A 14733-nucleotide genomic window follows, 5' to 3' on the forward strand; every position below is an offset into this window, starting at 1 on the left:
CGTTTGTCCGGGCTTACACGCCGCCTCTGTATGCGTCGTTACAAACAACCTCTAATGCAGTTCTGTGTATCACCGCATAAAATTCTCGTTTAGCTCGACCTCGACAACTTCGCACTCCGTGCGCGTGACTACGGTTTTTTCGAGCTCATCACAGTTTATGGCGTGGGGCAGTTTCAGCGTCATAACGTTTTCGTCGTCCACGTAGCTCACGTTGCCCTGTTGTTGATGAAAGTTATGAGCGCAGGCTTACCCTCAGGAGCACAATAATGCTTCCGCTTGGGATAAGTGTGTTTCTCTTCAGCAGGAAAACGCGTTTTTGAGATATGATGTTGATATTATGGGCGTTTTCCGGCATATCCAGCGCGCGTAGCACCGGGATGGGGTTTCGCAGAGGGAAGACACTTCTAATAGAGTTGAGGCTAAACTCATGCACCGTCTGGACATTGTTGAGCCTATCGAATTTCTCCAGTTGCAACTCGTTCCTCTTCTTGACGAGCTGATCTCCCTCCAGCTCGCGCTCAGCGTCGTCCGTGATGTAGTCCTGCGCAAAATGTGGTCGCCCTCCCGCTGACGCACCTGTAACATGATCTGCAGGACGTCGTCGATCGTAATGATGCCGGCGTGCTCGTAGGAGGGGTCGCCGCCGGTAGCCGGGTTGACGACGATTTTGCGGACGACAACTACGTGAATCGAGTTCTCTTTGAAGAACGCTAGAATGTCGTTCAAGGTGCTTTCCGAGTCCACGGAATACACTGGCTTCCCGATGGTCGCGCAGAGGTCATTGACCCTGTAGCTCTTGGAGTCGTCCAGCATGAGCAGGTCCTTGACGACGAGGAACCCAACTATTCTCCGGTCGGGTTCTGGGGTAACAACGGGGATGTTTGAGAACCCAGACTTGGCGATATTTTGCGTCACCTCCTTGGTGACGGTGGCGTTTTCCTCGATGTGCACCAGTGCCTGAAGTGGAGTCATGATATCCTCTGCCTTCACCGATGACATTTCTAGACAGCCCTTGAGCATCTTTGCCTCCTCGATGGTGAGCACGTTGCCCTTCTCGAGCTGCAGGTCGACCAGCGCCTTCAGCTGCTGGCGGGTGTATATGACTTGGTTTGACGGCCCCAGCAGGTAGTCGAGCAGCAGCGCCAGCGGTTTGCAGAAGGGGTATAGTATCCATACCAGAAAGCGCACCGGCGCGGCGAAGATGCCACATAGACGCAACGCATACTTCATAAAGATGGATTGCGGCGCGATTTCTCCCAGTAGCGCCGTGGTCAGCGTAGAGACGATGAACCCCCAAGTCCTGCGAGCTTTGTGTTTTGCAAGGGTGTCACGTACATGTCTAGCATATCACCAAGCAGCAGCACCATGAGTGCATTCACCATGGAATTGCTCAGGATAAGCGTAGATAGGAGGAGATTCGAGTCTCTCCGCAGCGGCAGGAGGCGTCTGGCATATTTGCTGTTAACGCGATCCTGGTTAGTCGTCGGTTCGACGTAAGTAAGCAGCTGCAGTTGCAAAATATCGAGGGACATGGAACCCAGGATGAGTCCCGAAAAAAGGGCGCTGGCGACTGCGCAAATTACCGCGAGCAGCGCCTTCGCCCAGGTGTACATTTTTCGTATGTTTTTTAAGGGTGCAAGGCTACCTCGGAGTCGTCAGAGGGGTGTAGATGCCTCACAGCACCTTTCGCCTTAGAAACCCGCTACTAGCCTACAGCCGCTCGTAGGGCTGACTGTGTGTCTGGGTTGACATTTTTTTCGGACGCGTGGTGCACCTCACCCGGGGAGCGTCCGTTATAACCGTCCGAATGGCCCATTCTTTTTACCGTACTTTACTGTGCATAGATGTGTATAGTTTGTGCTTATCGGCACCCTCATTCGGCAGGATGAAGTAAAGTTGAATCATACCACCGCCGGTTGGACCGGTAAATACGCTGCCGCCTCGACCTTTGGGAAGACGGTCAGTAGCTGCACCGTAGCCAATTCTTCTGTACGCAGTAACGTTGTAGACACATGCATAAGGGCGAGCTCTTCGCTCCCTAGCTTGCGCCGGTGCGCGTGCCGTCGCGTATGGGGAACGATGTGTACCATGCGCGTTACCGCGGGCGTTACATCATATTCCTACAACTTCAAAATGGCAGATTGGGTACCTACTATTAAGCAGCTTGCGCTTGCTGAGAACGCGTGCTTCGGTTGCGGCATTGCCAACGTGAGTTTCGCGCACTTGCCCCTTCTGGACAGAGGCTCGGGGCTTGCATACCTCACATAATAACGCTTCGAATATTTCTTTTGCGAGCCTTTTAGGCATGTCACGTGCATGTTCCGCCCCGTCCTTTTGCATACACCTTCTCTGACTTGTTTTCAGGCCGAGGACGGAGAGCTCTTCTCCGCCGCCGACATCGACCACGAGGAGCTCTGCTGGGACAGCGTGTACCGCGACCCCTACGAGTATGAGGCTGCTGACGAGACCGGTGCTACCGTGAAGCACCACATTGTCGAGAAGGCCACCATCATGGAGGTGTTCGAGAAGAAGCACTCGAGCATCGGCATTTTCATTGGCGGTAACAAGTACACCTTTGCGTCGTACGACGACGACTGCCAGTCGGGTGAGTACACGTTCAAGTGTGTGTCGGCCGCGAAGACCAAGGGTGGAGCCCACCTGGTCATGACCCCGGGCGGCTACATCATCATCTGCGTGTTCGACGAGACCCGTGGACAGAACAAGACCACCTCCAGGATGGCCGCCTTTGCCCTGGCCGAGTACATGGCCGCCAACGGCTACTAAGGCATCGTCATTTTCGAAATACGCATTGTGCGTGTCTGTTCCCGTGGCGCAATGCCGTATGCAGTTCCCTACTTATCCCGCTTGCAATACATGTTCGACCGCATTTTGGAAATAGTCGTGATTCATAGCGGCGCTTCATGTTAATGGACTGTGCGCCGTTACAGGGTCTCGACCGTCTCGATGTCGGAACCGGCGGCGGCCGCTCCATGCCGGTCGCCGACATCCGCGTCAACAAGTTTCTTTTAATGTTGTATATAATTATCGAATTCGTGTTTGTGGGCCGCGGCCGTGTTTTTGTGCTGCGCCGCGTCTGGCTGTTGCTCCCTACAACTCGCACGCTGGAGAGGCGTATGTGCAGAAGGAATCATAGCTTTCGAAATGGTGGCCTTGAAGCTATTAGAGCGAAATGACGAGTCCGAGGACTCCAGTGACTACAGCGTCGAGAATGACGAGTTCGACGACGTTGCGTCTGGATCCGACGACGGCGGCGCCGACGAGGCTGAGGAGGGTTTGGATGTCGTTGACGCGGAAAACCTTCACGGCAAGGTCGACATGACGGACCTGTCGGCGGTGAAGGGCCGTATTGAGAGCATCTGCGGCGTGTTGTCGAACTGGTCGTCTGCGTCTAAGAGTGGCGTGGTGACCAAGAAGCGAGGTGAGTCGTACTGTTTCGCTGTCGATGTACCAAAGGCGCCTACATGAGGGAGCTGAGGGAGATGGTGAGCGCGTACTACGGCTATTCAGATGAGCTGGCGGAGTACTTTTTGCAGGTTAGAGGTGTTGGTGAGGCTTGCTATTACGTTGCAGCTCTTCAGCCCTACTGAGGCCATTCAGCTCTTCGAAGCCAACGAGAGACCACTACCGATGACCCTTCGTGTAAACACGTTGAAGACACGGCGGTACGCGGTTGCACGTCTCTGCTTTACTCTGTTTCAGTAAGGAATTGGCTGCTGCACTTATCGCAAGGGGGGCTAACGTCGACCCCGTTGGCAACTGGAGCAAGGAGGGCCTGGTCGTGCACTCCTCTCAGGTGCCCATCGGAGCCACGCCGGAGTACCTCGCCGGGCACTACATGATGCAGTCGGCGGCTTCCATGATCCCCGTGCTTGCGCTGGGCGCTCGTGAGGGTAAGGCCTCCATGGCGTTCGTCATCACGCATTAGGTGAGAAGGTGCTGGACATTGCGGCGGCACCTGGAGGCAAGACCACGCACATCGCACAGATGATGAACAATGGTGGCATTTTGTACGCCAACGACCTGAACAAGGACCGCTGCACCGCGTTGGTTGCCAACATCCACCGGTATGGCCCTTCGAAGTTGACGCTTTCACGAATGTGCAGGCTGGGAATCACAAACACTATCGTGACCAATTACAACGGTTTGGACCTGAAGGGCGTGCTGCCTCCGTTGGACCGTGTTCTCTGCGACGCCCCGTGCTCCGGTCTAGGTGTTATTTCAAAGGACCCCTCGGTGAAGGTCAACCGGACTGTTTTGAACCTGCAGCAGAACGCCGATCTGCAGAAACGCTTGCTGCTGACGTGCATTGACATGGTGAACAGCGGCAGCAAGAACAACTGCGTGGTGTACTCCACCTGCAGCATATCAGTGGAGGAGAATGAACACGTCATTGACCACGCGCTCAAGATGCGCGACGTCAAGCTCGTGCCTCTGGGTATGTTTTAGACGTCGCCGGCAAATATTGACCAGGTGTCGACGTGGGTTCGCCCGCACTGTCTCATTTCCGTGGAAAGCACTTCCACCCGTCGATTGGCATGTATGCGCGGCGCTTTTATCCGCACGTGCACAACCTTGATGGGTTCTTCGTCGCGAAGCTGGTCAAGCTGAGTTCGAAGGTTCCGACCTTGACGAAACGCCATCGCGAACCGAGGTCCAAGCACGAGGATGCGTCTGAGCGCGAGCCGAAGTTGCGGAAAAAGCACAGCGGAAAGACGGGCAAATCCAAGGCGCCCAAGGATGTGAGTAGCGGGAAACAAGAAGAGGAGGTCGATCCGGACGTGACCTCTCTGCCTGTTAAAATTGCGCAAAAGCAAAAGGAGAAAAAAACAAAGCTCGAATTCGATGAACCCCTACCCGAAAAGAAGGCTAAGAGCACGAAGTCTGGCAAAGCTTCGGACGTTGTCAAGAGCACGAAGTCTGGCAAAAGTTCGGAGGTCGTCAGGAGCACGAAGTCTGGCAAAAGTTCGAAGGTTGTCAGGAGCACGAAGTCTGGCAAAAGTTCGAAGGTTGTCAAGGATTCGGCGTCGAAAAAGGTAAAGAAGCAAGCGAAGGACCTGAAGCGCAGCTCCGCGAAATCGAAGGCAAAAGCGAAGACGTCTAAGGCTGCGAAGCACTCGAAGTCCTCGTCGAAGAGGCAACGTTAGTGGCGACGCGCCGAACCCGGGCCAGGCCCACTCAACAATGGTTCTGAATTCTGTATGTATCCTGAAACGTTACACGATCCGCATTGTTCGTTAGCTATTATGTACGCACTGCGTGTGGTATGTAGGCTGTGGTTTTGCCTTCATTGCTCTCGCGGCGTTGGCGCCGTTCACGGGGAGCGTGCTGCGTTGCTCACTGGAACATGCACGAGCCACCACTGCAGCTATCTTGCTGCAGGCATCCTAATACTGTTTCATGTTGGCGTCTCCTCGAGACGTGCAATGGGTCAATCCTGCTCGATTCGGAGGTGCTTATGGTGGCCTCTTCGTTTCCGTGTGGCGCGTCAGCGCGTGACTTGAGGTTGTGTATCTCCTGGAGCAGGAACTCGAATATGTCCTTCACGTTTTGTCCCGATACTGCCGACGCCTCGAACAGGTGCAGGTTCCACTCGCTGGCAAACATGGCAGCCTGGTCGCGATGTACCTGCCTGACGGACGGGTCCTGTATAGTAAGGTCGATTTTGTTTCCGACCAAAACCACAACGATGTCTGGTTCAGCCGCCAGCCTGAGCTCGTCAAGCCACTTTTGGCAGTTGTAGAAGCTCTGACGGTTGGTGACGTCGTACACCAGTAGCGCGCCGACCGCACGGCGGTAGTGCGCGCTTGTGATGCTGCGATAGCGCTCCTGTCCTGCAGTGTCCCATATTTGCGCTTTTACAGTGCCTCCACTTGCAAGCGGGACGGTGCGCGTGGCGAACTCCACGCCTATGGTAGCCTTGGCTTGCTTGGGCAGCGTACCCCTGATGTAGTGACTCAGGAGATGGCTTTTGCCTGCGCAGCAGTTAGTGCGTATACGACAGCTTCCAGCATGGCAAATGTGCAGGTAACAGCATATTGTGACACGGAATAACAAAATGATATTAATGTACCACACATTGACACTGAACCGTCTGGTTTTACCAAGGTGCCACCCTCATCGACTATCAATCAACATTCCAACGTCCGTACATCAGCTACACCATTCCCAGCCTGATGACTGCCAAGAACGGACCTGGCTAGAGCGATAGACACCTCTTGCAACCACGGCCTTATTGACACGAGGTCGCGGCACTATTCGCCGTTTCGAAATGCATGGTAGCCAAAACGATTCGCATGGTCTTATTACTCTCGATTAAATAGATCATTTTAACACAACATACAGCGCCGCTTTCTACGGCAAGTGGCGGCAGATGAATCAGGGGTTACGCGGGGACTTACCGACAGTAGCATCGCCCAGCAGGATGATTTTGTATACGTTGTCATAATCGTCCTGCAGCATTTTATGTACTTTATGGCGAATGCCTGGCGGCGCCGGTTTCTCGTTTTGCATCGGGCCTTCGATGTGTCCACACAAGCCACCCTCTACTCACGACCCTTGTAGTCGAAACGTCGGACCTAGTTCCGGTGGGATTATATCTTTTCTAGACGCTACATTCGTTTGTTAGTATCGCATGACTGTCTAATTTTATCGTACCGCAAGCGGCTGTGCGCGTTCACGGTTGCTCCTGCGGCGCGTTATGTGTTAGCAAGGCCGTAAAACCCGGGCTAGAAACACCGCCAATACTATATGCCTTTATTTCGTCAAAGGCGTGCGTTTACTAGTGTTATAGGCACGTGCTGAGGCTTCTCGGGGCCTGCGCGTCGATGCCAGTCGATTGCCTGCATCCGTCTGCCGGCTGACAACTCGCTGTCTTCACCGTATTTCTAACGATTTACCAACTCGACGTAGCCTCACTTTTATGTACTGAGCGAGCGTCATTGCTGCCCGTTTACGCGGTGGTGTTTGTGCGGATCCTTCCATTGGGCGTCGCCGCCGGGCGGCGCGTGCGGTCCACTCCTTGTTTCTGTCCGATGACACGAACAGTGATGGATACGACGTATGGCATTGCCGGCCTCAATGAGGCGTTTTCGTCTGGGTGTGCGACGGACGCATCCGGTCCTGCCGGCCGCGCCGATGACGTCAGTATGGGCACGACCATCATTGCGATGCACTACCGCGATGGCGTCGTCCTTGCCGCCGACAGCCGCACTTCGTCGGGGCCAATAGTAGTAAACCGCGTCGCGCGTAAGATAACGCGCATCTTGCCGAATGTGTTCATGCTCCGTTCTGGTTCGGCGGCCGATTCGCAGATGTTGTCGCTGATAATCCGCTACCACGCGCAGGCGCTGCGATCGCAGATGAGGTGCAACGGACGCAGCAGAAGTGAAGCCGCGAGCCGGGATGACGACTCGATGCAGGTGGATTGCGAAATGTCTACGGAGGACGAGTACACGTACCAATTCGATGAAGCGGATGTTTTCCCGCCCATCCAGGCGCTAGCCACTGCTACTGGCAACTTAGTCCACTCTTATCGCGAGCAGCTGTATTGTGGCGTGATACTGGGCGGGTACGACCTCGAGAATGGACCGGAGGTCTACAATGTTACGCTGGGAGGCACACTGGTGAAAGTACCGGACTTCGTTGCCAGCGGATCGGGCTCTGGATACATCACGGCGTTTCTGAAAGACAACTTCCAGCCAAACATGACCAGAGAGCAGTGCCTTCAGCTGTTGAAGCGCGCCATCAAGTACGCAATCGACCTCGACAACAGCTCAGGCGGCCTCATGCGTGCAGTAGCGGTATCCCGTGGCGGGGTGTCAGAATTCTGCTTTACTTTCTAGAGAAACGTTCTGATGAAGGTTCATAGTGTGCTCTAACTTTTGTCATATCTCTATTGCGTTGGCGACACATTGGGGAATAGGTCAGATGAACGCTGTGCGACAGTACACCCGTACACATGTGACATACGCCTCATCAAATATATAAAATTAAGTGTGTTACAGAGAATAATACGAATGGCGATGCTTAACTATGCCGTAATATGGGCCTGACGACACCCGGAGACGCCTCAGACTGGCGTTATAGATGTCGATCAGCACATGTCGAAGAAGCGGTAGATATTTTGCGGCATTAATGTGTATTTTATGGCCAACATAAAACGCCAACGGCATCGTAATCCGCTTTTGCACCGGCGCACCGTAATGCATATGATGGAATCCGCCATCCGAGTCGCGACATCGCACCTTCTCCACTACATATTGCGCTGGGCGAGTTCAAGCCGCCTTTATACGGTGTCGTCGTTAATGTGCCGCCGATAAAATATCGCTGTGCAGAATGGCTATCACCAACACCCCGGTTTCGCTCGAAGAGCTCAAGGTTGCGATCACTCAGGCCTACCCTGGAATTGAGCATCGCTTGAAGAACACCTTCATCCAGCATGACGTAGCCGCTGAAGGACAATTGCCTTATGGCGTAGTCGAGCCTCTTTTGAGGCACTTTTTGGTGGAATGCGGACTTGATGACTACATGGGAGAGGTGACTCATGCCGAGGGTACGTTGAAGCATAGCGAGTATTCCTGCCAGATTTCATCAATGATGTGTTCATTTTAGATTATTTTGTGAAGTGTTTTCCGCGCATTCACATAAAATTTGGTGTAAATCGTTTTCCAAAATGTGTATCACTCGACTGTGGTTAATGTGCAGATGTTGTATTATGCTGTTTTACACGACCTGAATAGTGACTAAGTTACACTGTTATGCAGGAATTCTATCTCACTGCCGCGTTTCTGCCTTCCTTGTGGGCACCTCGCTTGAGGATGTTAGCGACTCGAACGTTGACCGTATGATCAACTGCGAGGAGATGTTCATCTTGGCTGTTGTATGGCTTAAGGTCATTAGCGACATGTACCAGCGTGAGAACGCCCTGAATAATGCCGTCTGTGGAAGTCTCTGGTGCGGCGCTGGCGACATGCGCCAGGTTGAGGTTGCGCACGCCATTGGTAATGAGGCATCTTTTGAGCAGACCACATCCATTGTTGATGGCGAGATGCCGATCATCGTTGAACCCCGCTACGTTGATCACGTGAACAATGCCGCGGACGAGAAGGAGTTGACGCAGAAGAACATTGAACACTACATCCAGACCTTGGTGAACGAGGCTGCTGCTAACAGGCAGAAGGGCGTCAAGTGCTTCGTCTACTCTTCTGCCATCACCACCAACGGTGGATGCGTGAGCGCAGGTGCAGCAATTCCTCAGCGCAGGGAGCGTGTGCACAGCCGCAGGAGTGCTACCACTGGCTGCTGCTAGGCCGTGTATAGTGATTACGTATGGCAGCTGAAATAATAGGTTGCCAGTAAATTATCATAAACGATGTATACTTATTGTTATTAATTTTAATATGTCTGCGTGATATCGCTTTCTGTCGTTGTGTATGCTGCGGCCCCTCGCTGTTGGGGATGCGCGGGTGCCAAACGCGGGAGAATAACGTCTCACCTGTTGTTAGGGTTGCTATAGTTTTGTGTCCGTTCAATATGTGTGCAATATACGACGTTAGAAGCTAAGCGAAACTTGGATTAACATTTTATTTGCGGAATAGATAAGCAACACTTTCGTGTGTGACGTGTGTTGCAAAATTCTAAGGCTGCTTCTTTGCTTTAACGCTACACATATTAAACTTTTGGTGGAATCGAAACGCGGTTATTATAAGAAGGTAGACATTAAGGACGAGGTGATCGCGGAAGGTCGCGCTGTGTTTCTGGACGGAGTTTTCTGGACTGTAGGTTTGGAGAGCTACCCGGGCTCATAAATATAACTAATTTTATGCGCGCAGCATCGTATAACGTATAACTTTATCCGTCTTCGGTGCTGCTTTTTATCTTACTTCTCTTGTACCTGACATTGCCCTGTGTTTGCATGTTCATGCATAAAAAAATTTTCGGCTTGCCTTTTATCCGCCTAAGTGTTTGGAATACTGGATTACTGGCGTCTGTGCTATCGGTACAGTTCTCCATTTTGTAGGTGTTGCCAAAAAACCATGAGGCATCCGCTAAATCTGTGTGATTCGCATATCGACGTCGCGGAACAATTGGTATTACGTGGATTCTTCTTTTAGGATAACCATTAGACGGGCGTCGGCTGTATATACTAACTCTAACAGCAATTTATTGTTTGCGATATGTCTTCATAGGGAGGTGTGTTTTGGTCAACGTCGTTTTCTCCCCTGGACGCTTTCGGTGTATTATCAGTACTACACTCCACCTTTAAATTCTCATTCTCATTTTCAATTGTCAATTCGTCGTTGTAAATATGGCGAATAGTGGTAGGGACGGCAAGAGTGATGACGGGAGCTCAAGCCCCGAATCAAAGAAGAAGTCCTTCGTGAAGAGCATGGTCAAGGGTGGCATATTCGGCGGATCGAGACGGCCACGGGCTCAAACTACGGATGCAGAACCTAAGAATGATGGGAAATCGGAGGACGTTGCGCCCCGTGATACGGTTGCTGCGGACGCTCGAGATGAGCAGCAGAAGCGTGCGAAGTTTCTGGCTGAGAAGTACGAGAAGATATTTGCGGCGCGTAATTCGGCGGAATCCAAGGTGGCTCGTGCAACTCAATCTTCTGTTTCCGCTACAACTACTGGCCCTTCAAGTGCTGCCGCGGCTTCGCGGGCAGCAGCCACATCGCAGGCGTCCGAGTCTGCCAAATCATCTGTAAGTGCCAAGGTGTCTGCATTCTCCAAGGCATCCGAGTCGACCAAATCATCTGTAAGTGCCAAGGTGTCTGTGACCCCCAAGCCGTCCGAGTCGGCTAAACCATCTGAAACTGCCAAGGTGTCTCTGACCCCCAAGCCGTCCGAGTCGACCAAATCATCTGTAAGTGCCAAGGTGTCTGTGACCCCCAAGCCGTCCGAGTCGGCTAAACCATCTGAAACTGCCAAGGTGTCTCTGACCCCCAAGCCGTCCGAGTCTGCTAAACCATCCGAATCTGCCACGGTGTCTGTGACACCAAATGAGAGTGCTATACCTCAGCTGGTGGTGACCTCTGTGGAAACCTCGGCGTCGAAGGCTGATGCGGAAAAGACGGAATCTCCTTCCAGTGGAGCACGTATTCGTACGCTTGCTGACCTCCAGCGGGAGGAGAATCAGGGAGGGCACAGTAGCGAGCACCGCGCATCTCGTGCGCGGTATCAGAGCTCGGCTGGTGATCAGGGTGTCTCACGTTTCTGGTGTTTCAATCGGCAAATAAATTGCCCTGTGCGGATTGAAGTTAGGGGGCGTTTGTTTCCCGGCAGGTTATTTTTGATGATCAGCAGCACTATTCTGATGACCGTCCTCTTCATATACCAAGCTTACTTAAATATGGCGACGTTTAACGGGCGTTGCGTCGGTGGCGCGGATTACAGTCACAAGATCGAAAACCGTGGGATTTTCAATCCGCTTGGTTACACGGCGTGCGAGAATAACTTGAAGACGAAAGCGTCTGAACGGCACACCATCGGTCTGTTAACGACTGACTTGGGGTACCCGACCGATTATGTATATAAAGGCTACGAAGGTGGGATGGCGGGTACTGCGGATGGCCCAAACGTCCGTACCCTCTACCTTATGGGTGCCATGTCTCCTAACCACGTCCGTCTGTATAAGGAGTCCTACCGGATTTGGACGGCTATCTTTCTACACAGCGGTTATTTCCACCTTTTGAACAACATGCTGACGAACATTGTATTCCTGTACATTCTTGAGCCGGTGAGTCGCAGCCGTTTCGCGTATAATTCCTTTGCAGGATTGGGGTTTCTGGAGGTGCCTAGTTGCTTATCTCTTCTGTGGATATGCCGCCAACCTGGTCCACGCCAGCATGTCTCCGTGCCACGCCACTGTGGGTGCGTCGGGCGCCTTGTTCGCTTTGTGCGGCGCGTTGATTCCGTACGCTGTGGAGCAGTGGGATAAGCTGCGATCCCCGGTGTTCATCATACTGGTTTCGCTCGTCATGTTTTTGTTAGATGTGGGCGTCCCAAAAAAGGGTGTGAGCTCACATGCGCACATTGTCGGTTTCCTTCTATGAGCTTATATTTGATCGCAGGGGGGTTACGTGTTTGGACTTTGCTACGGCTTCGTTACTATGGAAACGGCGACGCTGCTAGACCGGGGAGCGCTTTTCCACCGTTTCGTCTTCAGGTTATTCTCAAGTCGCATGTCGGAGGAAACGCAGCAACAGTACCGAGACAAAATCGCCCAGGGTGCCCGCTCTAGTGAGCTTGCTCGTATTAGGTACGAGCAGACGGCGAGGGATCGGGTCGACCGTTACCGATTTGTGAAGAGGCTCTTTGGCATATATCCTCTGGGCCGCAATCGCTTGAGGATCCGCGATATCGTACTGAGGGTTGTGTTCTTCGTCATTATGGTTGGTTCTGCTCCGCACATTTGTAAATTTCCCTCAGATTTCCATGTTTGTGTACTTCTATGTGGCGACTTATAACGAAAACGTATACACCAAGTTGAGTCCCCAGACTAACATTTTTTTCGGTCGCAATTGTTATTGCGGTTTCCTCAAAAAGGACCCAGCGGAGGAGCTCCTACGGTACCAGATTGGCGACCTTGGCGGGCAATTCATGTGCTTCCACCGCGTAAAGACCCGCATGGAATTCTGCGATCCTGGTGACGGATTCGACGAGTGAAGGCACGCGTATGCTACGTCTTCGAAATCCCAAAACAACCATCGTATCGGCTCATGCCTGTTTGCCTTTAGCTTTGTAAGATTAGGAAATTCGGGCGAGGAGTTGGCGGGTTGCTTCTGTATATGCACTAAACTGGGTTTAGGTTTGTGATGCGTTGCTTCTCATGGATACGCCTACTGTTACACCCACCTACATCATCGCCTCGAGTGCGCAGACATGCGGTATCTGCGAAACATGTTTAAGTACCGCGGGCTAACGCATCTGTAGAATAGGACGCGCTGAGGTTCGCGCGTTAGTAATATATCAAGCGGGTATCGCGTTGAAGCTGCTGCTGCCAGGTGGAGGTTATAATTGGGGAACTCGAAAGCTTAGTCACACTTAACCTTTGTCTGCTCGCTGTGATGGTGGATGGCAAAAGTGCCGACTGAGGTGAGGTGGTGCGTCGTTTGGAGGAGCGTTAAGGCACGGGTGTAATAACACTCGGTTAAATACGATGACTAAGGCACTGTAGTCGAGAGGGAGGAGGTGCAAGAAACTCAAACGCGGATTTGCCGTGGGCATCTCAGGGTAATCGTTCAAACAACACACGACATTCATAATGGTACCATATGTGATTGTGCCCTCTGGTGATTCGACGCATGACAGCGTACTTCCCTTGGACAGCATTTGGCACACACCATGCATATCACAGGAAGAATGGCAACAAACTGCCGCAGGCGTGGCAAAAGGTGAGAGCTGGCAGGCGTTACCGCACTCCGGTTGCGAAGCGTCATCAGATCGGCGAATGCTGGCTCTCGCTGTTTTGTGAGATCCGTTATAACATCGATCTCAGCCATACACGTACGTCGTCAAAACACGCCAATATGGGTCACAGGACTTCAAATGCTGGACTCACATAGAGTCCTGTTTCACACAACAAGTGCCGTCTGTGAACCGTGCTTCAAGCGCGCTCAGCCGCGTTACTTAGCACTGATGAGTTGACCGTGCGTGTTGTACACTATCCAACTCTTCTGTGTACCCGAGAGTTCGTTACAGATCCGTTCTCCGCTGCGTAGCGTTGTCTGGTCGGCTTCGTGCGTGCGTGTTACTAACGTCATAGTAATTACAAGGTACTGCTATACAACTGCCATGGGCGTGTTTTTGCTACTTTCGGTAGGCTACAGTCTGTCGGTGCACTGTTGCACCGTTGCGGTGATGTTACACCATGTAGTGGTCTTCGTTGGCGATGGACTCCTCCGTCCTTGGCATTCTCACCTCGTATTCGGCAAGTGCCTTTCCGGTACCTACGCCTTATGAGGGCCGCAGTGGGCTACTTGCCTGAGAATGGTGCCCACACGTCGTCCTGTTCGCTGTACAGGGCGCTCTCTTGATCGTCCAAATCATCCGACTTCGATGGTTTCTCCCACACTGCGTGACGCAATTAAGGATCGCTTCTGCGTTCTTACCGAAGTTGAGGCTTATGAATACGGCCGCCGTGTAGATAATGTCGACGACGTACGCTGCGATGCCAGTGTTCTTGGACCATTCAGGCGACCAGACAAGCTGCAAATGGCATGAAAACTTCACGTGTATGTCGTACTTTTTCGTATGCTAAGCCGGTAGCGAGCAGGAGAATGTCCGCACACAAAAGCGTGAGGCCTGCGAAGGTCAGTGAAATGATGTGTCTGAAGCGCATACTTACTGAATGTCAACATGCCTATAAGCCCGAGCCACGTTGGCTGCGCAATTAGCACTATGAGCAGCATAGCTGATGGCAGTTAGTCGCGTGCTTGTCTAACGTACCGCAGACGAGGTCAACACTGCAGTTGACGCGGTTCGCGCTTACGCCGTGCAGCGCCGCTGCCAAAATCGCGCATATCGCCGTGCATGAAAGCAGAGGGCGTAATTTGTAGAATGTGTCGTGCTCCAGCCGCCCGTCGTAGTCGGATAGCTCCATTGTGTCGAGTTTTGTGCAGGTGTGTTCAGGCGGGATGTCGCCGACGGTGTGTACGCGTCGGTGTGAGATTCTTGAGATGTGTGCGATTATCCAGTCACAGCAGC

General features: G+C 52.6%; 8 protein-coding genes across 8 annotated transcripts; 5 read left to right on the plus strand and 3 right to left on the minus strand.

Annotated features, from left to right (window-relative positions):
- Positions 1-69: 69 nt before the first annotated feature.
- BBBOND_0104150 (conserved unknown domain containing membrane protein, putative) lies at positions 70-1613 on the minus strand (the record flags this gene model as incomplete). The annotated part of the gene is made up of 4 exons (XM_012910838.1): positions 70-216; positions 251-541; positions 577-1300; positions 1336-1613. The coding sequence occupies 4 exons, from the start codon at positions 1611-1613 to the stop codon at positions 70-72; spliced, it is 1440 nt and encodes a 479-aa protein (XP_012766292.1).
- Positions 1614-2133: 520 nt separating this feature from the next.
- BBBOND_0104160 (hypothetical protein, conserved) lies at positions 2134-2784 on the plus strand (the record flags this gene model as incomplete). Its single annotated transcript, XM_012910839.1, has 2 exons — positions 2134-2208; positions 2365-2784. 2 exons carry the CDS (start codon positions 2134-2136, stop codon positions 2782-2784), a joined length of 495 nt encoding a protein of 164 aa, XP_012766293.1.
- Positions 2785-3162: 378 nt separating this feature from the next.
- BBBOND_0104170 (nucleolar protein-like protein with NOL1/NOP2/sun family putative RNA methylase domain) lies at positions 3163-5165 on the plus strand (the record flags this gene model as incomplete). Its single annotated transcript, XM_012910840.1, has 7 exons — positions 3163-3439; positions 3475-3554; positions 3592-3683; positions 3721-3905; positions 3947-4085; positions 4125-4456; positions 4492-5165. The coding sequence occupies 7 exons, from the start codon at positions 3163-3165 to the stop codon at positions 5163-5165; spliced, it is 1779 nt and encodes a 592-aa protein (XP_012766294.1).
- Positions 5166-5355: 190 nt separating this feature from the next.
- On the minus strand, positions 5356-6480 carry BBBOND_0104180 (Rab11b protein, putative; the record flags this gene model as incomplete). The annotated part of the gene is made up of 2 exons (XM_012910841.1): positions 5356-5993; positions 6420-6480. 2 exons carry the CDS (start codon positions 6478-6480, stop codon positions 5356-5358), a joined length of 699 nt encoding a protein of 232 aa, XP_012766295.1.
- A 587-nt stretch (positions 6481-7067) lies between these two features.
- BBBOND_0104190 (proteosome A, putative) lies at positions 7068-7862 on the plus strand (the record flags this gene model as incomplete). The annotated part of the gene is made up of 1 exon (XM_012910842.1): positions 7068-7862. The coding sequence occupies one exon, from the start codon at positions 7068-7070 to the stop codon at positions 7860-7862; it is 795 nt and encodes a 264-aa protein (XP_012766296.1).
- Positions 7863-8355: 493 nt separating this feature from the next.
- BBBOND_0104200 (hypothetical protein, conserved) lies at positions 8356-9328 on the plus strand (the record flags this gene model as incomplete). Its single annotated transcript, XM_012910843.1, has 2 exons — positions 8356-8572; positions 8784-9328. 2 exons carry the CDS (start codon positions 8356-8358, stop codon positions 9326-9328), a joined length of 762 nt encoding a protein of 253 aa, XP_012766297.1.
- Positions 9329-10327: 999 nt separating this feature from the next.
- On the plus strand, positions 10328-12693 carry BBBOND_0104210 (hypothetical protein; the record flags this gene model as incomplete). The annotated part of the gene is made up of 4 exons (XM_012910844.1): positions 10328-11764; positions 11802-12020; positions 12099-12419; positions 12457-12693. 4 exons carry the CDS (start codon positions 10328-10330, stop codon positions 12691-12693), a joined length of 2214 nt encoding a protein of 737 aa, XP_012766298.1.
- A 1309-nt stretch (positions 12694-14002) lies between these two features.
- BBBOND_0104220 (hypothetical protein) lies at positions 14003-14629 on the minus strand (the record flags this gene model as incomplete). Its single annotated transcript, XM_012910845.1, has 4 exons — positions 14003-14100; positions 14139-14235; positions 14273-14331; positions 14476-14629. 4 exons carry the CDS (start codon positions 14627-14629, stop codon positions 14003-14005), a joined length of 408 nt encoding a protein of 135 aa, XP_012766299.1.
- Between the last annotated feature and the right edge of the window lie 104 nt (positions 14630-14733).

Source organism: Babesia bigemina (assembly GCF_000981445.1).
Source record: "Babesia bigemina genome assembly Bbig001, chromosome : I".
Classification (NCBI taxonomy): domain Eukaryota; phylum Apicomplexa; class Aconoidasida; order Piroplasmida; family Babesiidae; genus Babesia; species Babesia bigemina.